This window comes from Puntigrus tetrazona, chromosome 11 (genome assembly GCF_018831695.1).
Source record: "Puntigrus tetrazona isolate hp1 chromosome 11, ASM1883169v1, whole genome shotgun sequence".
NCBI lineage: Eukaryota > Metazoa > Chordata > Actinopteri > Cypriniformes > Cyprinidae > Puntigrus > Puntigrus tetrazona.
Genome location: NC_056709.1, coordinates 13,226,968 through 13,252,292, shown reverse-complemented (window position 1 = coordinate 13,252,292; position 25,325 = coordinate 13,226,968). Strand labels below are relative to the sequence as shown.

The 25,325-nt window shown below is 38.9% G+C and overlaps 2 protein-coding genes across 9 annotated transcripts; one reads left to right on the top strand and one right to left on the bottom strand.

The window, feature by feature from the left end:
• Positions 1-143: 143 nt before the first annotated feature.
• On the bottom strand, positions 144-18,528 carry dazap1 (DAZ associated protein 1). Of its 8 annotated transcripts, none has more exons than XM_043252045.1 (13): positions 18,355-18,527; positions 17,232-17,272; positions 16,238-16,404; positions 16,034-16,099; positions 15,350-15,457; positions 15,045-15,093; positions 11,424-11,557; positions 7,535-7,688; positions 7,193-7,222; positions 6,088-6,240; positions 5,720-5,887; positions 2,773-2,862; positions 144-884 (listed from the first exon to the last, which is right to left on the bottom strand). In XM_043252045.1, exons 1-13 carry the CDS (start codon positions 18,420-18,422, stop codon positions 712-714), a joined length of 1,401 nt encoding a protein of 466 aa, XP_043107980.1. In that variant the 5' UTR covers positions 18,423-18,527; the 3' UTR covers positions 144-711. The 8 variants fall into 8 exon arrangements, with proteins under 8 accessions (XP_043107980.1, XP_043107981.1, XP_043107985.1 ...); XM_043252046.1 differs by having other exon boundaries at positions 11,424-11,506; positions 18,355-18,522; XM_043252048.1 differs by having other exon boundaries at positions 715-888; positions 18,355-18,528.
• A 2,621-nt stretch (positions 18,529-21,149) lies between these two features.
• On the top strand, positions 21,150-24,648 carry gamt (guanidinoacetate N-methyltransferase). The gene is made up of 6 exons (XM_043251277.1): positions 21,150-21,425; positions 22,631-22,776; positions 22,867-22,930; positions 23,950-24,017; positions 24,100-24,210; positions 24,302-24,648. The coding sequence occupies exons 1-6, from the start codon at positions 21,251-21,253 to the stop codon at positions 24,440-24,442; spliced, it is 705 nt and encodes a 234-aa protein (XP_043107212.1). The 5' UTR covers positions 21,150-21,250; the 3' UTR covers positions 24,443-24,648.
• The last annotated feature ends 677 nt before the right edge of the window (positions 24,649-25,325 follow it).

Here is a 25,325-nt window from a genome sequence, read left to right as displayed (position 1 = left end):
TTACAGTAGCACACTGTATAAAAACCATGTACATCGCACTCTTAATATTTGACAAGTTCATGTGGAACCAGAGATGGAAAGTCTGGCGTTCATGTAAATCCAAGAGCAATTAAAACATCACCTCAATGAATCTGCACAACACGTTTTTATTTAAATCATTTATTTCAAATAAACTCTCGTTTTTGTGTGTTTTTGTCTTTTTTGCATAAGTGCAAAGTGCACCAACAGCCACCTGAGGGAAGTCTACATCCTTAAATAAAAAAACAAGAAAAAGCGCACATATATTAGTACAAAATCCTTTAAAAAATTGCACAGTTTAGGTGTATAACACACATTTGTAATCTATTCCAAACTTAAATAAAACGGTAAAAGGCTCGTAGAGTAAACAAAATTCACAAAATTGAAAATAAAAACATTTCCCCACTAATAGAATTAAAGCTGAATAATTGGGAGACCCTGTTGCTGACGTCTGGCGCGTCTGTTCTGTGCTGATGTTTGACCAGACAATCCGAATCTATTGCTAAATACTTCAGTAGTTCAGTCCTACTACAAAATATAGAAGAGTACGGTGGTCTCCTATCATCGGAGTAGAGCCCCTGTTCACAATTTACACACAACAAAACCCCTTTTATTTGCTCCCGAATCCAGTTCTCGTGCTCAAAACGTCTGTATCCCTGACGATGTGTATTGCATTGGGGTAGGGAGAGCAGCTCAGCGCCGGTAGGGGTGGAAGCCCTGTACATTGTGGTTCTGTCCTCGACCGAAGCTGCTGGCGGCCGGCTGGGCTCCTGACGAGGGTGCGGAGGGGGCTGCGGCGTACGAGGCAGTTTGCTGGCTGGGGTCTGCAAAGCTATGACCAAAAGCACTCAGGTCCTGCCCATAACCTGTCTCAACAGACATGAAAACATGGGACGTGATATTAAACACCAGTAAACCTGCACGGACCAGCATGCGACCGGGCTTTCTGGACACCTCTTGTGACCCCCTCGGCGTTTGTTTTGGCGTCTGCTCGATTTTTTTGACTTCGAGACAAAGGGGCCACGTACGCGCCGCAGATAAATACGGTGACACTTCTCTTAAATCCAAAGTATGCTTCTGCACAGAGGATAAGTGCTGTAAAAATGCCACGTGCACTATGACAAATTGACTTTAAATGGTACAAACGGTACTTAAAGGGACAGTTCACTCAAAAATGTGCACAAAAAAACAGCAATGAGGGTGATTTTTAAATAAATAAGATTTCCAACGATGTCTGGGTTGTTAGGTTGGGACAACATTTGGCTGAAATGCAACCATTTTAAAATCGTGCAAAAAATAAATATCGAGAAAATCGTTTAAAGTTGTCCAAATGAAGTTCTTGCACGTTACTAATCAAAAATTAACTTTTGATTCCTGTAGGAAATGTACAAAATATCTTCATGGAACATGATCTTAATATTCTAATGATTTTTTGCACCAAAGATTTTTGATTTTGACCCGTTCAATGCATCTTTGGCATCTTTTCATTTTTGGGTGAACTGTCTCTTTAACCGATTAATTACTATTATTTCTACAAACTTTGACATTAGAGGTAACATTTATTAAAAAGATTGCTTATTTAAAAAAATAAAAAAATAAAAAATGCTTATTTAACACATTTATATAAACACCGGCTTTAAATAGATTTTTTAAAGAAGTTTTTTTAGTCATTTTTATATGCACCCATTTAGTCTTTGTATGGCTAAAATACGTTGAAAAAAAAATGCTTGTCTCGCCACATTTACTTAAATGACATCAATCATGTAAATAACTGCCTATATTTTAAATGCAGAATTTGAAAAAACAACAACAACAGCAATCACTGAATATTACTGTCGATCATTGTAAAATGGTAGTTAAAAAGTACACTTTGGATTTACGAGTTCAGTCAAAATTGGTTGAAAATGGGTAACAATCAGGTTGAATCCATTTTTTCCTTTTGGTGTAGCTGTGGTCAATTCTGTACGTCCGATCATGAAGTGATTTCGTTCTTTAAAGCAGCTTTGTGGTGCGTACGTGGCCAAAGTGTGTCCAATGCATCTACAAAAGAAAGACTCAAAACCGTAATTAACCGAACAGGAAACGGCTTCAAACAAAAGGTATGATGACAAACAGGTCATGAAAACACATTTAAAGCAGTCTAAAAAAAATAAAAAAAAAAAAAAAAATTAAAAACACAAACACCGAAGGCAGAAATGCATTTTTGAGAGAGTTTATCCCAAAGTCTCTGGATGAAAGTGAAACGTTACACTACGGGAACACGAATGAAGAGGAATGGATTACTTTTAAGAGTCGAGTAAAAGAATCGAATTGCCGGATCCGCGCAGGTTTGTTCAGCCGCGTTTGCGAGGGGCACAAAATCCACAGAAAACCCAGCAGAGACCGTATTAGATCATCCTTTTGGCAGCAAAGCAATGCAGTGATGGGGGGGAAAAGAACATCTGAAGCAAGCCGTCAGTTTTGTTCGTATAATAAAGTACAGCTACAAGCCGCGCCGGAGATTCGGATCGAAAGAAAACACGAGCGTTGCATTTCGCTCAATCGTGCGTCTTTTTAAGGCCCTCCGAATGACACGCAGCTGTACTTTAGTATATCCCATGAGAAACCGAAGAGGTCGATGTAGAATATGCATACGGCGGCGCATGCATATTGCACATGGGATGCATGAGAAACAGGACCGAAGCCTTATGGGTCCACAGGCTGATGTTTGTTCTATTGGGTTTAAGTGATTGTAGGATGCAGTTGCTCACCTACCTGCGCTATATCCCTGCTCTTCCTGTACATAAGTGTGAGAAGGACGCGTTGGTCCGTAGGCAGAGGGGTCCTGAGGATAGTTACCCAAGCCTAGCAGGGAGATGAGGAGACCAGGTTGACTCGACCCAAAGAGAGTCTGACTTAACTACTACCTTACAGCTCCTACCCAGGTGAACCCTGCCCTCTCCTGCTCTCAGGGCTCACGAACAGAACATGTGGATGGATCGGCCCCGCGCTGCTCCTAAATGAGCGTGTCTTATCAGGCTGCTCGGCCGTCGAGGTGCTGATGAATGGAAGCGAAGCGGAGGCGTGACACACAGCGGCTGATGAGACTTGCATCCAGCCCACACAGACAGACTGACCTCATGCTAACAGCCCTTTATGTACGGCAAAGAAAAGTGATGCGTCTAAATCGGGCTCGAAGACTTCACCCTTGATCGCTCTGGCTTAGCATTCGTTTGAAATAATTGTTCTGGTGTAAAGCCACGCATTTACCTCTCAGTTAGGGGTGAGCGAGTAGAGATTTTCTCTATCATTGTTAAATGCTCATATGACGTGGCTTTCCTATATTATTGTATGTATTGGGTCTGGGCAGCTCTTAAAGTGACAGCAGTCTAATTTTACTGCTGTCTGTCATTAATATTAGTCAAACAGCAAAGCAAAGGAAATCCCCCACTGCTCTATTTAGGCTGAATTATAGAAAGTATACTTGATTGTGATGATTGTGAGCCTGATCTTATAACTAAACCTGTATGTTTGATGATGCAAGTAAGACTTGCCAAAACATTACTACACAGCTGCTGGTTGCAAAGTACGTGTTAGTGTGATCTGGGCTGTTGCTAGGAAGTTGTTAAGAGTGGTTGCTAATGTATACGACGGCTAAGGTGTTCTGGGTGGTTGCTAAGATGTTGCTATGTAATTGGTAAAGTGACCTGAAAGGTTGCCAGAGTGTTAAGTGGTTGCAAAGATGAGAGTTGTTGATGATGATGTTGCTGCTAAGGGGGTTTTCAAAGGTTGCTAGGACTTTGTTGGGTGTTCTGAGTTTTTGCTAGCACATTACTAGTGCTAGGACGTTGGTTTGTGGTTACTAAGATGTTCTGTGTGACTGTAACGCTTTGCTGTGAGGTTGCTAGGGTGTTCTGGATGGTTGCTAAGACATTACTAGGGTGCCAGGAAGTTGCTATTTGGTTACTAAATATTCTGAGTGACTGTTACGCTTTACTGCAAGGTTGCTAGGGTTTTCTGTGAAGTTGCTAGGACATTACTAGAATACTAGGATGTTGCTTCGTGGTTACCAAGATGTTCTGTAATGCTTTGCTGGCTAGGTGGCTAGGATGTTCTGGGTGGTTGCTAGGGTTGCTGAAGGACATGAGTTGTCGAATTGTTGTTATATTGTTATACAGTTTCAAAGATTAGACGGGTTGTTAATGAGCTGCTATGTGGTTGCTAGGGTGTTCTGAATGGTTTCTAAATAATGTGGTTGCTAAGACCTGATCACTACAGTGTTATATGTGGTTGCTTGATTAAACAACTAGTAAAGTGTTCTGAGTGGTTGGTGGGACGCTGCTATGTGGTTAAGATAAAATTGACTGATAGTCAGTTGCTATGCAGTTACTGGGGTTTTGGTGGTTGCTAAGGTATTCAGTTACTAAGGTGTTCTGGATGTCTTAAGGTTTTAGCATTTTGATTTTGGTTGCTAGAACACTATTAGGGTGTTTTAGGTGCTTATTAGCTGTGTGGTTGCTATACACAATGTATACAATGGCTAAAGTGTCCTGTGTGGTTGCTAGGACACTGCTATGTAGTCAGCAAGATAATCTGGGTGGTTGCCAGATTGTTGTTATGCGGCTGTAAAGATGAGATTGTTTGTTAAAGAGTTGCTTTGTATTTACTGGGGTGTTTTTTTATGGTTGCTAGAACATTATTTGCAAAGATGTTGTGAGTAATGGTTAGCTTTTTGCTATGCCGCTGTGGCTAAAGCATATGATTGCTGAAGTGATCAGCACGGTTGGTAAGGCGATGTGGGAAGGTTGTTATGCAGTTGCTTGGATGGTTTCTAAGGTATTCAGTTCCTAAGGTGTTCTGAGTGGTTGTTAGCACGTTGCTAAAGTATAGGATATGTCATCTGAGTGAATGCTTTGGTGTCCTTGTCTTAAGTACGCGGTTGCTAAGGTGTTCTATATGGTTGCTATGGTGTTTTTTTTAATGCACTGTGTGATTGCTATGGCTGATGCCTAGATATGGATCTGTTCATTCTAAAATGAAAATTCTGTCATTGTTTATTAACATTCAGGTCATTCCAAACCCCGCATGGAGGCGTCATTCAGGCTTGGAACGGAATGAAAATGGGGCGAATTATAACACTTGGGGTTAGAGGTGTGTTGTAGTAATAATTGCTACAGTAACAGCAGCTCCAGCGCTAAATGCACCGCGTCCCACATCTCGCTAGCCTCCAGATGCTTTTATCTCTGGCCGCTTCTATCAACCAGGAGTCTACAGCTATTTCTGTAAGGTCAGCTCTATTTTCTATATTCTAATGGATGCTCCAGATTTCTGTACCACGTCGGCACCTGCACCGAGAGGCGTTCTTTGTATATCTTATACTTGATGCAAGTCCGAACTCACTTAAATCTCACATGCACCGCGACCCCCACCATCCAACGCTGCGACATCTACAGATGAAAACCCTTGTCTGCGTTAGGATGAAGCGTCATCTGGTCAAAAGCAGCATTGCAGTACAGGATGATCTAATTCACACATACCACTGGATAAACCCTCACAGACCACGTATATCTTGACCGAGGGTAAATAAACTGAGGGTCTGTGCGGAAGCGTGTGTATGTGAAGTCATCATGCCCGTTCAGACGTGTGAACAGGAAGCAGAACCCCCGTGATGGGCTACAGCACATCTGCAGTGGTTTGGTGCCGGGTTTTAGTGCGCTCTTACCATACTGGCTGTAGGAGAAGTCTGGCTGTGCTGGGGCGGCTTTGCTCAGGTCCTGAGAGGGGGTCGTCGCTGGGGCGAAACCTAAAGGGCCTGCGCCCGGCGTGGCGGGAGGGGGAGGCATTCCCTGTGCTACAAACTGGTCACCTTGAGGTGTTCCAAAGCTATATCCTATGTTGAAAAAAAAAAAAGGAATGAGTGTTACCCTGGAGCACAAAACAAGTCATAAGCCCTAACCATTTTTGGCATATAAAGAAATTTCGACCCGTAAAATGCATTTTTGGCCACTGATATAAATATATTCCCCCCCCGAATTGATTTTGTGGTCCAGGGTCACACAGATGGGTCGTATATCGAAACTGTTCACTTACCAAACTGAGGTTGCGTGCTGAAGCCCTGCTGGGGGTATCCCTGAGGTGCCCCAAATCCCCCTGTAGGTGGTGCTGCAACTAGAAATGCATTAAATGGAGAAGGAGGTTGTGCGGGAGCCCCACGGCCAGCAGGTAAAGGGGGTCCGTACCCACCTGAAACACAGAGTCCTTACTCAGGGCCTATTCACATCAAGTCCAATGCACCTGTACAATTATAAAATGTAAAACTATACACCAAATACCAAACTAGGTAATTTCACTGAATAAATTGTTCAACATACAAACAATATATTTAAATTTATATATATAAAAAAAAAAAAAAAAAAAATTATATATATGGAAATACATACATTATCTTAAATGAATAAACTCTTTCATACACACACACACACACATATATCATATAAAATTTGTGTTCAGTTTATTATTGAATGAAATATTAATAAAGTAATATAATATGTTAGAACACCATGAAAAATACGTTTATTCAGCAGAACTTTATTGATCAAAAATAATAACTTTCTAACAATAAAAAAATATAAACAGTATTTTATATAAAAGCTGTCCTTTTGAATCAGAAGAAATATGTATATATATATATATATATATATATATATATATATATATATATATATATATATATATATATATATATATATATATGTATCTGTATATATATGTGTGTATATATGTGTGTGTGTGTATATATATGATATGTGTATATATATGTGTATATACATATATATATATATATATATATATATATATGTATATACATATATATATATATATATATATATATATATATATGTATCTATATATATATATATGTATATATATGTGTGTATGTATATATATATATATATATATATATATATATATATATATATATATATGTATATATATATGTATATATATATATATATATATATATATATAGATATATATATATATATATATATATATATATATATATATATATATATATATATATATATATATATATATATATATATATATATATATATATATATATATATATATATATATATATATATATATATATATATATATATATATAATAAAATAATAAAACAAAACATACCAAGAGGTTGACCTGTAGACACCCAAACACCTGGAACAAACAAAAAAAAGCCACATTAACTGACAATCACCAGACCACGAAATTACAAACTGCATCAGAACTGTACGTCAAACAAGCGCAAAGCCAGAACAATTCAAGTGTGGATTCACGCCAGGCAGAGATCTACGTGAAAACATTCCCCCCCCGCACGCCGGACAAACCCAGTGCGGCTCAGCCAGATGGCGCAAGCGGCGCAGGCTGACCTAAAGCAAAGCGTGACTGATACCAGTTGGCTCTCGGGATCGTTTTTCAGGTTGGGACGTGTTACGCTCCCGCTGCGTTCTGGCCCACCGTGTCACTCACCCTGAGGCCCGTAGCTCTGCTGCCAGCTCGGAGCCGGTTGTGCTGCCCAGCCATTGGCTGCGCTTAAGATGGCTCGGGGCCCCCACTGATTGGCTCCCAGCTGACCGGGGGCCGGAGCTTTGCTGTCCCGTGGCTCCGCCTTCTTCACTTCAACCTGCACAAAGGACAAGAGGTCGTAACTAGCGAGAGGAGAATTAACATGATGCCTACCTCCCCCACTCACCTATCAGAAACTTTAGCCCTCACCTCAGAAAAGATACTCTTACTTAGGCCAAATACATGACCGTAGTCCAGAGGGAATGGAATATACTTGTCTCTTCTATTGGATAACTTTTTAAACCAATGTTTCTGAGGTACTTGGGTATGAAAGGGACATTTAAGTCGGCTATGAGTCTATAGGTCAGATCAAGCGGGCTCGAGTTCTGCGTAAACTTGAAATTAAATATTAATTTTCATGACCACAGACGTACCTGAGAAACACCGTCCCTTCATATATATATATCTTACATCTCAGTTCTTTTTAAAGTAGTTATAAACTGCTGATAGAAAATTAAGACTTACCTCCCCCTGGCTAATGCTTAAGAACCTCAGTTTAGATACGACAATAGAAATATAAGGGACAATGATGTTTAAATGTATGATATTCTAATTGTACCAAATAACATGCAGATAATAAAAATGGAGAGACAATAAGTCTAATCAGAGAGGAATCTTCATACTGTGTCAAACAAGACATTACTGTACATTTTCTGCAGAAAATTAGCAGGCAAAAATGGCTTATGTGCGAGGTTAGGTGTTATTGCCCACTTTGTGTCTTTTCTTAGTGTTTTTAGTGCATGCATTTATGCAGATGCTTATAGGGCCAATTGAAAATATCCCACCCCATATACACCACAGCGTTCATGTCTATTAAAGTCGCAATGTATTGGTAGTCGTAACCAATTATTGTGACATACATTCGAATTAATAATCCATTGGTTGTTGGCTGGATGGAAGCACATCTCAACGCGAGTCGAAGGTAAGAAAAGGACAAATTTATGCAGACAAAATGACCTGAAAGGTCAAAAATATGTCTCTAAGGAATTTCGAAAGGTCAAGTTATAACATTTTGATAAAAAAAAAAAAAAAAAAAAAAAAAAGCTAAAAATTTTAATGTGCATGTACGAATATTCACAATTAGTAGGGGTGGGTGATATAACCAAAATATCACGCTATGAGTAATTATACGTGTGTATATAAAGACAGGTAAACATAGAAGACAAGTAAACAGTCAACGGTTAAGTAAGAAACTTATTACAAGCAATAAGACAAAATAACTACAGCAGAACAAAAATATTCTTCACTGTATAAAAAAAACCCCAAAAACATTTATTCTTAATAAAGTTACAAAAGTGATTTAGACCAGAGCCGTGAGAGATTACCTCTCTTTTGTTGTTTGATTAACATAAATGACAGGAATATTACACTGCTGTCACTTTAAGGGTTTCCAGATCCAATATATCGTTACATACGTTTGCTTCCACCTAGGACCTAAATCTGTGACTTTCCAAAGAAATGTGCATTTTGTGTATTAAACCATTCAAAGCCTATATGCGGCAAAATAACTAAAACTGACAGCGCCCCGAAACAGACAGCGCATATTAGTATATATAATTTCTCTTTTGCAGTTGACTGCATTTCAATGGCTTGAAAACCATTTTAAAACGCAATGAAAAAACATGCAGCAATGTCTCATGAGCTGCAATAGAGACTACATTTCTACTGGTTAATAGTGCCTATATTGCCCACCCCTACACAATATGATCAATAATATGAGTTCAGAAAACAGTGACATTACAAAAAACTCTCCTTAACATAACCAAATATCACTTGAAGTACAATTAATGTCAATTTTGAATCATGATTATTTCGCTCAAACAATTAAACAATTGATTGTTGTCATATTTAATGTAAATGTAACCACAAGAAAAAATAAAGACAATGTCAACTCGCACGGTTTGCTTCGATTTAATCCCAGTAAACAGCGCAAACGACTATGTGAGAGAAATCTGACTTTCGTTTGAGCAGAAGATCTCATTAGAGATCATGTTCACCGGTGTTTTCAGCTCATCAGCACTTTTTCAGCAGCAAAGAGAGGCACGCATGTGGTTGCCAGGTTGGGAAGATTAAGTAGCCCACTAAGGTATTAAAAAAAGCTTTGAACGTGGTCTAAAATCTGGCAACCGTGTTACCAACGCAAGATTACGCACATGCCAGTTTTAAAAGAGATGCTATCGGGAGAAGTAGCCAACAGGCAAATAAAGTAAACAACTATGCTTAATAAAATCAAGAAAGGCAAAAATTGTGATCAGGATTAAAACACGTAAAAAACCATAGCAATTAACACTAATTATACCAATTATATAATTATCCAATTAGGCAAACGATATTCTATTACCTGCCACTCAGGGAAAAAAAAAAATGGATAAACGCGTTTCAACGCACACAGGGAAGTTTCACTCCAGTTAAAGTGGAGATCCAGAAATAGACCCGAGACTCTAAAGGGGGTGAGTTATTGGGGTCACCTTGCATCAAGAGCGAGAGACGATATTTTTCCGTTGGAAAGCAGCGTAAATGTGACGACTCTCTTTTCGTCTCTCTCCTCCTCTCTCACTGTCGACCTAATTAGGTATCAGTTTGAGCGAGTGGTCTGCAACGCTCGCATCGCAACACGCCCCCCCACCCCCCCCCCACTCCCGCGGGCATCACCGCTCAGAGTGATGGGAGGCCTCGCGCAAGTCTTCGCGTCCAACAGTAGAGCTGGGATTTGGTACACAGTTTGATATGCTCCAGTTTCTAATTTTATAACGTATGGCCCCGCCTCCATTAAAGCCCCAATGAAATAATGTCATGTGAAGAACAATAGCCCAGGTACCGTAGTACCTGATTCCTTCAGGAACACAGACCGGAGTCAAGGAGAACGTCGGCGGGCGAGAAACAATCTCAATGTAGGACAAAAACTACAGAGCTATTCTGGAGCCTTGAACCAACTTGCTGGAAGTGGTTTTTCACTTTAAATCAGCACACTGCAGTCATGACGGCGCAAGGAAACGCCTCGGGAGACCGAACGTAGAGACATTCTGGGCCTGCGTGAGGCTATTAGTCAAAATGCTGGAGATATACTTTGAAAATGCAGATCGGCCTCAAACCGGCCACGCTGGGAGTGATATTTTACTAAGTGGAGCTGGCGAGGTGAGATAACGCGTCATGCGACTTGTTCGGTCTTGTGCTATCCCTCCAAACAGACTAATACACCTAGGTATCAGACAATAATCTTACGCTACAGAGACGCTCGCTACCCGCCCAAAGCCCGTTTGGAGTAGACTAACAGACACAGTATGGAGATTCGAATATTGAGGTCACTTAATTGAGATTTCTCTTTGCCTTCTGGGATAATATAGAACTCAAATAGTAAGTGACCTGACATTAACAACCTGAATTAAAGAAAAAAAAAGGAAAAAAAAAGGAAATCGACCGGTTCTTTAAGCGAGTGCTGATATAACAACTAACAGTAGCATTTATATACAGTGATTAATTCTAATGCAAGAATAATAGATAAATGTATTCTACTTTATTTGAACTTTATACAGCGTTACAGCACCTAAAGGAGCGGTCCAAATGAACCAAGCCTTGGGCGACTAACATGGTCAGAAATTTAGGTAAAAGTTCGTAAAACGTAACGAAACACAGTCAAATATTTTTATGCTTGGTGTATTGCAACCGTGTTTCCCATAGAAGAGAAGCAAACGCCCCTTGCACGTTAAATTTCCAAGCTATCGGTTCACGCGTATGTTCGGTCGCCCAAGCTTTAGTTTCTGTTGTAGGGGAAAATAAAACTACAACTACACACTTTTTTGCCCATGATGTCGTGAAAATGCATGTTGACAGCCTGGTCCACTGATTGTTCGGCCTCGAAAGTAATAAATCCAAAACCTAGCCAACGACCAAAAGTCAACAGAGCAGCAGGGTGTTGGGACAGAACAGCTAGAAGAACATAAGAGGGATGGGGTGGGGGGTTCCTGAGGTTCAGATGACATCACGGCCCGAGTCACCAGGAAAGGTCACAGGTGGAGGCCCGAAAGGACAGAAGCGTTACGTGTAATTCTGCTCCCTTTAACACTTTAACCCTGAACGCATTTAATGAGTAACAGCCACAGACTGCAAGTCACGTCTTACGCAACCTCGTCGGCGGATCTTTGTCAAATTACGGGTCTGAATTTATTTTCTGCCTTTTTAAAGTTTCATCCGAACCTCGCTGGCATCACCACCCCAATCTTACACAACAAATGCGAGCAGCAACCACAGTAATCAATGCATAACAAGAATGATCATTACAGCTACAGGTTTTACTGGTTTTTCTCAAAGCTTCCCAAAATGCTAGAGTACTTTGGGCAAACCAAGAGAACAGAGATCGTAACGCCGCAACGAAAGCACCACAGGGATATAAGGATATCTGTGAAACATTTAATGCAGCCCGGTTTCTCGTGTGGCGTAAGCCCGGTTAATGCTCAATTTCAGAGATCTGCTCGGAGGCCCCGAGGACAGCGGTGAAGAGGCGACCGTGTGCACCCACGCGCGCGGCCACCGAAGTCGAAGTGGGCCGCCGAAGCGGAGCGCGACTCCAAGGTCACTTGCGCGATAAGGCCCGAGCACAATCCTCCAGCAGCAGCTGAGTTTAGCTGCGCCAGATCCACCAGTGTGAACTAGTTTCCGTCAGATCAGATAACTGTGGCAGAACTGGGCTGCGAGAATCTCCACTTTGGGATCTAACCTGATTCCGATTGCACGTCCTTTGAGACCGAAGAGATCTGAGAATTCGTACACTATGTGGAGCAGAACCATCTGTCTAAATGAGGACTAAATATACTCAACCTGCCCTTCATTCACCAGGCCTGGTTTCATTAAAGAAGTTATAGATGCTTTTAAAAGTCAACTGAATGCATTTTTGCCTCTTCTTATCAAAAGCTGTTGCGCCTCATAGAAAATCCAGCAGGTCCTGTTTAGAGGCCGTTCACACTGGACCATATATGAACTTAATTTGAGAACTGAACTTGCAAAAGCGATACCATTGCCTTAATGGAATAGTTCACCCAAAAATTTTAATTACCCCATAATTCACCCACCATCCTAGGTGTGTATAACTGTTTTTTCATGAGTATGGTCACCATCCACCCGCATTAGCAAATTATGGGGTAATTATTCCTGCTTTGGCGAACTATTCTTTTAATTTAATCCTCGTTCAGAAGCTTCAGTGCAAATCCGATTGAAATCCGATCACATTTAGATAGTCTTAACAACATGAAATCAGATTTCTGCAAATCCGTTTCCGAGCTCCATTCGTATGTGGTTTGGAATACTATTCAAATCGCATTCCTGGAAATCGGTTTCAGTCTGACCGCCCAGATCGGATTTAGCCTAGCTTTTTCATGTTTTAGCGCCACATAGTCAATCGTTTTAAAAAAAAAAACTCCACAGAATCAAGCCTGTGTTGTTACGATACCAGCAGCGAAGAATAAAGCTTCCTGCGTTTCTATTATAATGCGTTTCCCAATTATAATCCAGCGCGACGTCGACATGTTGTCATGCCGTGAAACAACATCTGTATTGCGAACTGAACGTTTTTTTTTTACGTTGGCATAACAACGCAACGGTATCGCCATGGAAACCAACGCGCATGCCGTAAAAAACAAAAGAGTGCTCATGAACACACTAATCGTAAATAAACAGTCAATCGTCTAGATCGGATCCTAACCGGATGTGCACAAAATCAGACTTTAGGGAACACAACTCTTTGTGAAGCTGCATCTATAAATGGTCAACCATCCAGAGCCATTGTAAAGTCCTGCATCCATAAGCCACTGAGAACACAAACCCGACTTTAACAACTAGACGGTGCGTGATTGCTCTATTATGAAGAGTAAAACTCAAACAGAGAACATCTGCCACGCTGCACGCACTGAATCTCTCAACACGAGGTATTTTAGTTAGTTTGAGCGCAACAAGTCACTGCCTGTAGTAGGGCACAAATTGAAGCATTAACCACGTTTACACCAGAGAAACAGGCTTGAGTGTGTTTCACACCAGGCCTTAATCTGTGTGGTGCCACTATCTGTATTGTATCCTACAAGAAAGAACAGACATATCTCAGGAGAAACGTTAATGCATTCAAACACTTGACAAGGAAAACAGGGACATAAAAAGAAAGATAGAAAGGGCTTACTTAAATGTACTACATTGCAATAAACACTCGTAGATCAATCAAATGTAAATGTTCAGTATTAAAAAAAACTTATTTAACGACTAAAGGTTAACAGAAATGTGATTCAGTAAAAATTTAATAAGACAAGCGCAAATGACAAACTATTCCTCGTTTACCCAACGAGAGTGAAATGCGAAAAGCTATACGCTTGAACGGCAAAAGCAGTTCGGCTTTGTGGAAGACATGGAAGGGTGAATGTAAATAGCGCGCTTGCAAACTTTCACTGAACATCGAGGGAATTTTAAAATGAAATAGCAGTTGCTGTCAGTGCATTTTGATGGCTATGTTTCTCGTTCAGTTCTTCGGCCGGACCACGTCACGGCCAGTGTGTATTCAGCTGGTCTGAATACGTGCGCCGTTATGGAAAACAGGTACTGGATAGGTAATAATAAAACGGTGGATCTACTGAACTCGAAAAGTGTCGGCCATACTGCATTATGCGGTTTTGAAATCTTAAAGGGACAGTTCACGCACTCCTCGCCCCGTTATTTCATTTTCCCACGGAACACAAAAGTGGAAAGCGTTTTAATACTTCTCACGTTCACTTACTAGATGTCAAGCACCAAATAGCCAAAATTAATATTTTTACCACTACATGCAACATGCAAAAAGGTGTTTTTGCTTATAATGAAATTGTAAAAAAGGTATTTTCAGGCCTATAAAGCTATAAAACAGCTTTCCCCCAATGCACGTGCCTTGTTATTGTCCAAAAGGCAGCGCATACGAGTCAAACATTACGTTTTAAGTCTTGTTAATATTAAAATTTAAGCACGCACTCGCTAATAAGCGTAGGGAATTTCTATTAAAATAAATAAATAAATAAATAAATAAAGCCTCACATTTAATTATGAAAAAAAAAACATTCATAATTTCTCCTTTTGCGTTCCACAGAAAAAGCAACACAGGTTTGAAGAGAGTAAAAAAAAAAAAAAAAAAAAAGAAAGTTCTTGGGGTGAACTGCTCCTTTAAAAGGCACAAGCAGATGCGCAAGACGCTGAAGTATGTTTGATGCAAATGTTCGCGTGTCATGTGGATGCTGCTGATTTGCCTTGCCACCATGCAAGAAGTTGAGACACACCAAACCAAGCGTCACACACATGAGAGGGGCGGATGGCCTGCGTGATGTTCTCTTCTCTTTGGGTGGGAATAGTTTGTCTTGTGCATGAGGTGAGAGAGAGACTGAATGGGAGCAAATGTGAATGTGTGGATTACCTCGAGGCCTCTGTTTCTCTGCGTCATAGATCATTACCACCTCTGTGACCTTCAAAAGGGAGAAGAGGACCCCGTGAAGGACGGAACGTACAAAAAGCATTGTGTATATAAAACGAATTGCATGCGGCGGGATAAAATATTGAAAACATGGAAACACCAAAAATATCAGGTAAAATTGATAAAAAAGATAGAGGTCACTTATTGATAAGCAAGTGCGTAGCCAATGCAACATCTGGATTTAATCGATAATAACGATGCATGATTTTAAGAACAATGGAACATTTCTACATCTGTGTCTGTCTCACCACTCCGAATCTGTTGAAATAATCCCTGAGTTCAGCTTCGACGCAATTATGAGGAATTCCGCCCACAAATATCTTCTTGGATTTATTGCTGTCGCTTTTGCTTCCTTTCTAAAACACACACACACACACACACACACACACACACACACACACACACACACACACACACACACACACACAGATGAAAGGACGTCTGAGTTAAACTGGACAATTGCAGGGATTGCAATTAAAGAGACAGTTCACCCAAAATTGATAATTAACCCGTTGGTTTGCTCACCCTCGAGCCATCCTAGGTGTATATGATTTACTTTTTCAGACGAATACGGTCATGTTAAAAAAAAAATGCAGCGAATGGGTGTCGAGATTTTTAAGGCCAAAAATGTGCATCCATCCATTGTAAAAAAGTGCTTCATGCCTAATAAAGGCCTTCTGTAGTGAAGTAATGCATTTGCGTGAGACAAACATCCATATTTAAATATGAGAGCGGCTTTCCAGCAGATACCGTTTTATGATGGATGCACTTTTTGCACCCACTGCCATCATAAAGCTGAAAAACCCAGAGCATTTCAACATAACTCCGATTCATCTGAAAGAAAAAAAAACTCCTAGGATGGGGCTTGAGGGTGCGTAAATCGCGGGGTAACATTTACTTTTGGGTTAATTTTTTTTAATTTAAGTTCTTACCCAGCCGTCTTTTGCCCGGTTCTTCTCAGGCTGCATACCTCTAGGTGTACAAGGCTTTGGGTCGATCTGCGAGAATAAACAAAAAAAAAATAAAAATCAAGCCATTAGAGCACTTTATTTGGGTGCCACATAATGACTACGTTATGACTAGCATTACAGCGTGATGCATTTATCATGATTGGGCAATATAGTATCTCTCCTTACGTTTCTTCCATCCAGGTTATGAGGTTTGGTGTCCAGGACGGTCCGTACGCAGTTGGGGTCTTTAAACTTCACAAAGCCAAAGCCCCTGGACTGGTTTGTGCTTTTATCTTTCATGATGACGCAGTCCACAACCTCTCCGTACTGAGAGAAGTAGTTTCGCAAAGTCTCTAACGAAACACAAGGAAGAAACGATCAGAACAGCAACGTGACTCCTGTCGTATGCACACGGAGATCTTTGAAGCCAACATATATATATATATATATACCTACATATTGCCATGGCAGTTATTACAAAGCCTGTTTTCCTGAAATGCATTAGCTGTGCTATTATTAAGCAATTTTTTCCAAAGCAGTAAATTACACTGAAGACTGTATATAACATATTAACAGAAAGAATTCACAACATTGCCGTTTGTGCTCGATTTTTTCATTTTTATTTTAAAAACGCAACCTGGTTGAAGTTACTTTTTCCTTTTTAATTACTGCCGACTACACAAACGCACCAGACGAAGCCCCAAAGGTCAAAATTGTTTTACGTGCAGCGACGTATCAAGACGAGGACGGCAATTAAGAACATCGCTTAAAGCCACCGTATGACGGGAAGGCATTGAAATGCACGACGAAGCGTTTCAAAAAAAAATACATATGCATATGAACGATACTAGATCGCTTTCCATCGATCTGCTCATTGCGTTTTACGCATGCCATTTGATACAGGCTTCATCCGATTTCCGGAGCTCTCTCGCTCGCACCCACATGCTAAAAAGGCAAGCTCAGCCCCCGAGTGACAGCCTGCTTTCTACGCTAAGAACATGCCGAGCAAATATAAGTTCATGGACGATATTATAGCGTGCATCAGTCCAGCAAGGCAAAACAAGATGGTGCTTTTAACGAAAAGCACGCTACGGTGAAACAGGCTCCACTTGCATTATTTAAGAGCAACTAATGCTACTGTATAAAACTATACGAGCGTTAATAGGACAATAACACTCACCCTGGGTGGTGCTCCAATCCAGTCCACCCACAAACAGCTTCCTGCAACACAAAGATGAGGGAAAGTCACAACGCATTTGCGTTCATTCAGAAAGGAACACGAGTCAAGGTGAAGGAGAGAAAACACGTTTGCCCTTGGCACCGAAAGAGTGATCCGTACGGGAAAGCAAACATTCAAATAACCCAGATCCGCTCCAAAACCATCTCTCGCACACGAGCCGGTTTATCAGATCACCCTTGGCTGATGCAAACTACTGCAGGCTGGGTCACACCGTGCATGCACGAGTTTCTCCTCCGGGTCTGATTCTGTGTCTTATAGAAGTCAGAGAGAGACGAAATCCTCCAATATGATCATTTGAAAAAAAAAAAAAAAAAAAAAAAAGCACATCTATGCATAACTGCAGTTTGTGATTCTAAACTCACCGGGTGAGAAAAACGCACGCAAACCTCTAGTTTTATTGCAAATCTTACTAGATGTGACCCTGGAGCACAAAAGCAGTCATAAGTAGCACAAGTGCATGTGTAGCATGCGTTGCACTGATCAACATGATTCATTTTAATGCCAAAAATCACTATATTAAGTAAAGATCAAGTTCTGTGAAGATGCTCCGGACTGTAAGTGTTTGATATGTAATATGCATGGCTAAGAACGTCCGGCTTTAAAGGACGCATTATTTTATTTAGATTCCAGATTGACAAACAAACCGCGCATCGATGGAAAGCTTATTTTTCCAGCTTTTAGGTGATGCATAAATCTCAATTTAAAAAAAAAAAAAACTGGTTTTGTGCTCCAGGGTCACATACGAAAGAAGGCGACATTTTAATGTTTATAAAACTTAACGTTTCAGTGTAAGAAAAAAAAATAGTGTAGATACTTGCGGGATAAAACGGAGCAACACGCGCCTCGAGTTTGACAGCTGTCGGTCTATCCAGCTTTTTATCGGTTCGATTAAAATGCAAACACGTCGTTGTGAAATGTAAGGAGATTAGTGGTGCACCGGAGCTCGGCAGGACGGTTCGCTGGGATCCGCTGTCCTCTGGGCGGCCCGCTGCGCATCTTTCTCCGCTGGAACGGGACAAGTGCGTTACATCCGAACCCTGTGTTCAAACACACCGTGTCTTACCCGATTTCATCTCCGGCTAAGTTGCTGTTCATCTCCGTGGCGAGGGTCGTGGACGGGAGTGCTGACATGGGTCCGCTCGCTCGGTCTCCTGCCGGTCTCCGCCGCCAGGGAAGGTCACACTCCGCTTTCGGTTCAAACCGAATCTGCGCAACACTGACGCGGGCCACGGGGCGCCCCAGCAAGGGCGGTGCAATCGGCGCGAAGCATGATGGGAATTGGAGTCCACTAGAGAAGGCAACGGCGTAAAGAAGAAAGATTATCTGACGCTGTAAAAAAATAATAAAAAAAAAAAAATTAAATTAAAATTATATAAATTATATATATTATATAAATTATATTTAATTAAAATAATTATATATATATATATATATATATATATATATATATATATATATATATATATATATATATATATATATATATCTGACACTGTAAAAAAAGAATAAAAATTAAAATAATTATATATATATATATATATATATATATATATATATATATATATATATATATATAAAGAAAAAAGATTATCAGACGCTAAAAAAATAGCAAAAAAATAGCAATTAAAAATTTCAATAATTAAATATATATATATATATATATATATATATATATATATATATATTATCTGACACTGTAAAAAAAAGAATAAAAATTAAATATATATATATATATATATATATATATATATATATATATATATATATATATATATATAAAGAAAAAAGATTATCAGACGCTGTAAAAATAGCAATTAAAAATTTCAATAGTTAAATGTAAATAATTACATATATATATATATAAGATTATCTGACACTGTAAAAAATAATAAAACAATAATATTATTGTTTAATAATAATAAAATAATTTTAGTAATCTAATATAGATATAATTATTAAGGTTGCAGGTGAAAAGGGTAAAAATATTAGCTTGCCTTGCATTGATCACTGCAAACATTTTTTTTATATTTATTTTTATATTTTTCTAAAATGTTAGGTTGTAATACGCGAATTATGTAATGAAATATGTGCTAATTTGCATAAAAATTCTGAAATGAATTCAGTTTCGCAATTATTCTTTACTTATTCTTTATGTTAAAAACTGCTCAGAAATGAGTTTGATTTTGGAGAACGTTGTGGGTTTTAATACAGTGAGAGTTAATGAGGACCGAGGCTGTCCAGACGTTCACTGATGCTCTCTTTTCATGCAAGTTCAGCAAAAACCAATTCAGAAATGAATCATTATTTATGCAATGTCTTTTTTTGGCTGTTCCAGGTCACAAAACGGGTCCGAATGATTTGTTTGAAAGTTGACTTATTTCATGTGTGTGTTTCTCACACTAAGCCATCGTATGACTTCAAAAGCGCATGAGCTGCTATTGCAGCATTTCTAATATTTCATGGTCTTTTCTGAAACACAGAAAGTCGGTTGCCGCTTTAATGCAAACTGCGTGGTAAAAGTACTTATTTGTACTTTCAAAATGAAGCAAAATCGAGAAAAGGTTTGCGATGACTTGAGTGAGCGAACGCGGACTGTCTCTTTAAGAGATTTCAGTCCCGAGTGCTTTATCGTGATTAAGTAATAAGTAGTTTGGAACCCGGTTTAACGGGTTCATGAAGACACCGCTGGTGAATGAGCCGTACAGTACAGAGTGTGCAAAGCACAGAGGATCGCCGCAGACACGTTTGCAATTCAATGCAATGCATTTTTGACCAGACGCAAATGAATGACAAACGAATCTGCTTTTAAAAGTCATCTTTAAATGAACGAGTTCCAGTCAGCGTTTTGTTTGCTGCCCACAGCACGCCAAGAAACGCAGAGAGACTCGCTTAGACGTGCCACTTCTGACACGATATCATCTTTTAAACTCTTTTGTAACGCAGGAATGTCGGGTATGTAAGTAGCCTACGAATTATTAACTGAAGTATTGATGAAACTGGCAAAAACACGTGGCCGTCCTGCATGTAAATAGTTCAAAAAGTCCACTTTTTTTTTTTTTTTTGATTGCACAACCTTAACTATCGGTCTTTTTTTTTTCTTTTGGTGGGACAAGGATCACAGAAATACCATTGTACATGCCATGCATATATATATATATATATATATATATATATATATATATATATATATATATATATATATATATATATATATATATAGTAATCATTAGGGTAATTATGCAATACCATAAGATGCAGTCTTATGTATGAGATCACCATATATAATGTCAAAAGTTAAATTGAAATGAATGAATTTGAAAGTAACTTATTTGATTTGTGGCTATTTTGCTTTTATGGCACGAACTCCTGCACACTTGGATGATCCGTGTTAGTCAAAGTCTGCTTTATTATCGCACGCGTGCAGAGAACTGAAAGCGCGTTACTCTCAGGTGCGCGCGCATAACGCCAAACACTAACGGTAGAACGTGAAGATAACGATAAATGCAGATTAAAGTTTGAACTATGCAAATGCAAAAATGAGATAAAAAAATGCACGCGTAAAACACGAGCTGCACCGAGTTTACATCACAGATTTGCAGCTGTAGGTTAATAGGTTTCCCAGGTTCACAGCAAATCAAAGTCACCTACGAGCACCGCGGTTATGTTACACGGCGACGCATAACCCAGAGCTTTTAAATAGTTAAGGACAGAGAGGGTTACAGCTGTTGGGTTAACATATCAGAAGCCGTTCCAGCTGTCTAAAGAGCAGCGCGCACGCGAGACACCACCCCCTCCTCGGCGCACTCCTTATCAACACTCGCTCTTTCGCTGCACCGATTCTTGCGCAATCAGCAGTTCTTTAAATATATAACGCTCGAGGCACGCCAGAGACGACCTCTTCGGCCGCTGCGCGTCGATACGACACCCGCGCCACATCTGTCGACGTCCAGCAGTCCACCATGACCACCGCTCAGCCGATCTTCTCGAAGGGAGAAAACTGCAAGCAAGTGTGGCACGGCGCGAGCGCTGACTACAATGAGACCGACACGCACTTGGAGATCATGGGGAAACCCGTCATGGAGCGCTGGGAAACTCCATACATGCACTCTCTTGCAACAGTTGCAGCGTCCAAAGGTAATTTGCTATTTCAGTTCTCGATCAGCCGAAACAGTGAGTCGTAAAAGTCGATTCTTTACTTTTTTTTATTTTTTTTTATTTATTATTATTTATTTTTTTATTTATTGCTGAAAGTGACTTTATTGCAGTCATATATATTTAAAAGTGTGGGTATCATCCGCAAGCTTTAAAACAAGACATGTTCTCGGCGTAAGCGAACGTTCTACTATGGCGAAGGCGTTCCGATTCTCGAATTCAGTTGAATCGAATCTTTTGCACGAGAACGTATAAACGATTCGTTCGTGACGGTTTGAACCGAGCACCGTCCGAATATGCGTTTATTAACGTGCTCTATGCAAAGAAAGAAAGAAAAGAAATACAGGAAAAGCGGAAAAGACGTATTTTTTTGTTTACGTTCAGATCTAATATCAAATAATTAGGTACAGTTTGATTAGCAAGTCCTTTCTCGCTTTATCTTTCACATACTAATAATTTGACCGAAATGTAACTTAATAAATTGATGAATAAAGAGTCAGTGGTATTTTAAGTTTCAACATTTGGCTTTTTTTATTTATTTTACAACATGCACGTCAAGCCAGGATGACCACGTGATGTCGTAAAATACCGCTATAGCAGTTCTAAATGATCCGTTCGAAAGAACCGATTCCATAAACGAGTCTTCCTCGCGCTACTATAGCGAAACCGTAGCTAATGAATATTAATGACGCAATGCCGACGTTGCTACGTAACCTCCCTGGATCGACCAATGGCGTCGGCTAATTAATATTAAGTACCTGCTCCTTCGCTGAACGCGCACGTTGTAGCGGTCAGATAAGATTTCGTTATCTACGTGCCACGACGCCAGGTGCGAAACTTCCACACGCGCACTGTAGAAGTTAAACACTGGATTCAGTTATTTCTCACTTAAAAGCTTAAACCATTAATCGCACAGAGCATGCCAACGGTTTACAAACGGGCTTTCTAGAAATGCCATTCATTTGAGAAGGGCAGGGCACTAGTGACCCCTGCTTTGCTCCTCGCATGCCTATTTTTACTCCTTTCTGAAATAACACCTCCAGGACCTCTCCCATGACCACCGCCGCTCTGTCAATAACATCTGGCGTAGTAAAATACATGCACTTAATGGCATCTGCAGCGAGAAGCGTTGAATCATGGTTAAGAAAACGCATAAAAGCGTGAACAACTCTTGTTTGGGCATGTAGGTGGAAGGGTGCTGGAGATTGGCTTTGGAATGGCCATAGCGGCCACTAAAGTGGAGTCCTTCCCCATCGAGGAGCATTGGATCATTGAGTGCAACGATGGTGTTTTCCAGAGGCTGCAGGAATGGGCCAAAAGTCAGCCACATAAAGTAAATGAAACATATCTGTATCTGCAAATGGTGTGGAGTTGTTACAAAGCAGCTTATGGCTTCTAAAACTTTATTTATATACTTGCACAGGTCGTTCCTCTGAAAGGCCTGTGGGAAGAAGTGGTGCCTACCCTGCCCGACAATCACTTCGACGGTAAAATAACTTTAATATTTAGTATAATGCAAAACAAATAAACATTTAAAGGTTGCTCAAACATGTCACATGCACGACAAAAGAGGCGAAAGTGACTGCGTAGAAAATATACAAATATACGAAAAACCTTTAGTCAACGAGGATGCGTTAGATTAGCCAAAAGGTTTTTTTAAAATTCTGAACAAATTGCATTTTCGCATGAAATAAGCCACACAGCTGTTTTCATGTGACACTGAAGACTGGAGTAATGATGCTTTCTTTTGTGAGAATTTTCTTTGCATTATGTTGCATATTTGCTATGATTATGTTTTTCAAAAATAGAAAAAAATATCTTAGCGATCCCAAACTTTTAAAAGTAGTAAAACATTTAGTCTAATAATATATAAAATGTATTAAATTGCACTGAGCAGAAAATATCTATATATCTATCTATCTATCTATCTATCTATATATATATATATATATATATATATATATATATATATATATATATCTATATAGTATATATTTAATACATTTTATATATGCAATTTAACTAAATATTTTATATATTATATATATATATATCTATATATATATATATATATATATATATATATATATATATATCTCTATATATATCTATATATATCTATATCTATATATATCTATCTATATATATATATATATATCTATCTATATATATATATATATATATATATATATATATATATATATATATATATATATATATATATATATATATAAATTATTTTATTTATTTTTTTCTTTCCCTGAACCACAAAAAAAATGTTTTGAAATTGAGATTTGCACAACCTTTAAATTTGCCAATTAAAAATTAGACTTATGCTGGGAACTGTGCAAAATATCTTCACGAAACATGATCTCTAACGCCCTAAAGACTTTTGGCATTAATGAAACCCTACAGTGCATCGTTGGCTGTTGGTTCTGACTTATGGTTCTGTGCTCCAATAAGGACATTTGTAACCTACGTTCATATATTTGTCCCCCCATCGCAGGTATTCTTTACGACACATATCCTCTGTCGGAGGAGACCTGGCACACGCACCAGTTCAACTTTATCAAGGTTGGAAGGCAGTGACATTGAAACCATTTGGGCCGATGTTTGCGGCGAGTGATTTGCTAATCGCAGTGAACTGTGTTGTCAGGGTCATGCTAACAGACTGCTGAAGCCCGGCGGCGTGCTCACGTACTGTAACCTCACTTCCTGGGGCGAGCTGCTGAAAAGCAAATACAACGACATCGACAAAATGTTCCAAGTGAGTCGCTCGGCTCCCGGCGCTCTCATTCAAACTACACCCGTATCGCTGCGCTTTTATGACGAGGAATCTCTTTTTTTTTCCCGGTCAGGAAACACAAGTTCCCCACCTGGCGGAAGCGGGATTCAACAAGGAGAAGATCAGCACCACGCTGATGGACATCAGTCCTCCCAGTGAATGCAAATACTATTCCTTTAATAAGATGATCACGCCAACTATTATTAAAGAATGAGGGAAAAACTGACTGTGTATAAAAGATAAATCTGTCAAGTGTTTTTGAAATGAAATCATATGATTCGTTTGTAAGAGTCAATTGCATTTAATTCTCGCAAAATGACTGGGAAACGTTTTGTAAAATGCCTAGTTTGTGCCACTCAAAGCCTTTTATTTCTTTTATTTTTGATTACGCTACATCGAAATAAACACTACATAATTATATATTGCTACTTCTTGTTATATATATATCAGTATTGTGAATATAATAGATATATACACACACACATATATACACATATATATATACACACACACACAAATATACATATATAATGTGTATACATATGTGTATACATATATAATATATACACACACACACACACATATATATATATACACATATACACACACTCACACACACACACACACACATATATATACATATACATATATATATATATATATATATATATATATATATACACACATTATATATATATGTGTGTGTGTATATATATATATATACATATATACATATATATATATATATATATATATATATATATATATATATATATATATATATATATATATATATATATATATATATATGTATATATGTGTGTGTGTCTCAATTTTAAAGTTCGGTTTTAGTATATTTAGTATATGATTAAACTAAATGAAAATGATGCCTTAAACAGTTAAAACGAAAACAAGTTGAAGTTTTTATATGAAGTTCTTTTTGTGATATCAAAACTAAAAATATAAAGCTTTTTTTGCATTTATACATATTCATTATACTTGTATTCTAATTTAGAGTTTAGACCATTTTACATCCTTTGCAGCCGATTAAAATGACTTGCGCACTAAAATCAGGAATATATCCATACGTTACATAG

Bases quoted from the DNA above. Each gene is read 5' to 3' on its own strand.
- dazap1 (XM_043252045.1), bottom strand. From the start codon at position 18,422: ATGTCAGCACTCCCGTCCACGACCCTCGCCACGGAGATGAACAGCAAC. The intron at 11,558-15,044 runs GTAATCCACACA...ATGTTCTTCTAG, and splicing joins AGAGAAACAGAGGCCTCGAG to CTGTTCTGTCCCAACACCCT. The intron at 6,241-7,192 runs GTATGTTTTGTT...TCTGTGTTTCAG, and splicing joins GTCTACAGGTCAACCTCTTG to GTGGGTACGGACCCCCTTTA.
- gamt (XM_043251277.1), top strand. From the start codon at position 21,251: ATGACCACCGCTCAGCCGATCTTCTCGAAGGGAGAAAACTGCAAGCAA. The intron at 21,426-22,630 runs GTAATTTGCTAT...TTGGGCATGTAG, and splicing joins AACAGTTGCAGCGTCCAAAG to GTGGAAGGGTGCTGGAGATT. The intron at 24,211-24,301 runs GTGAGTCGCTCG...TTTCCCGGTCAG, and splicing joins ACATCGACAAAATGTTCCAA to GAAACACAAGTTCCCCACCT.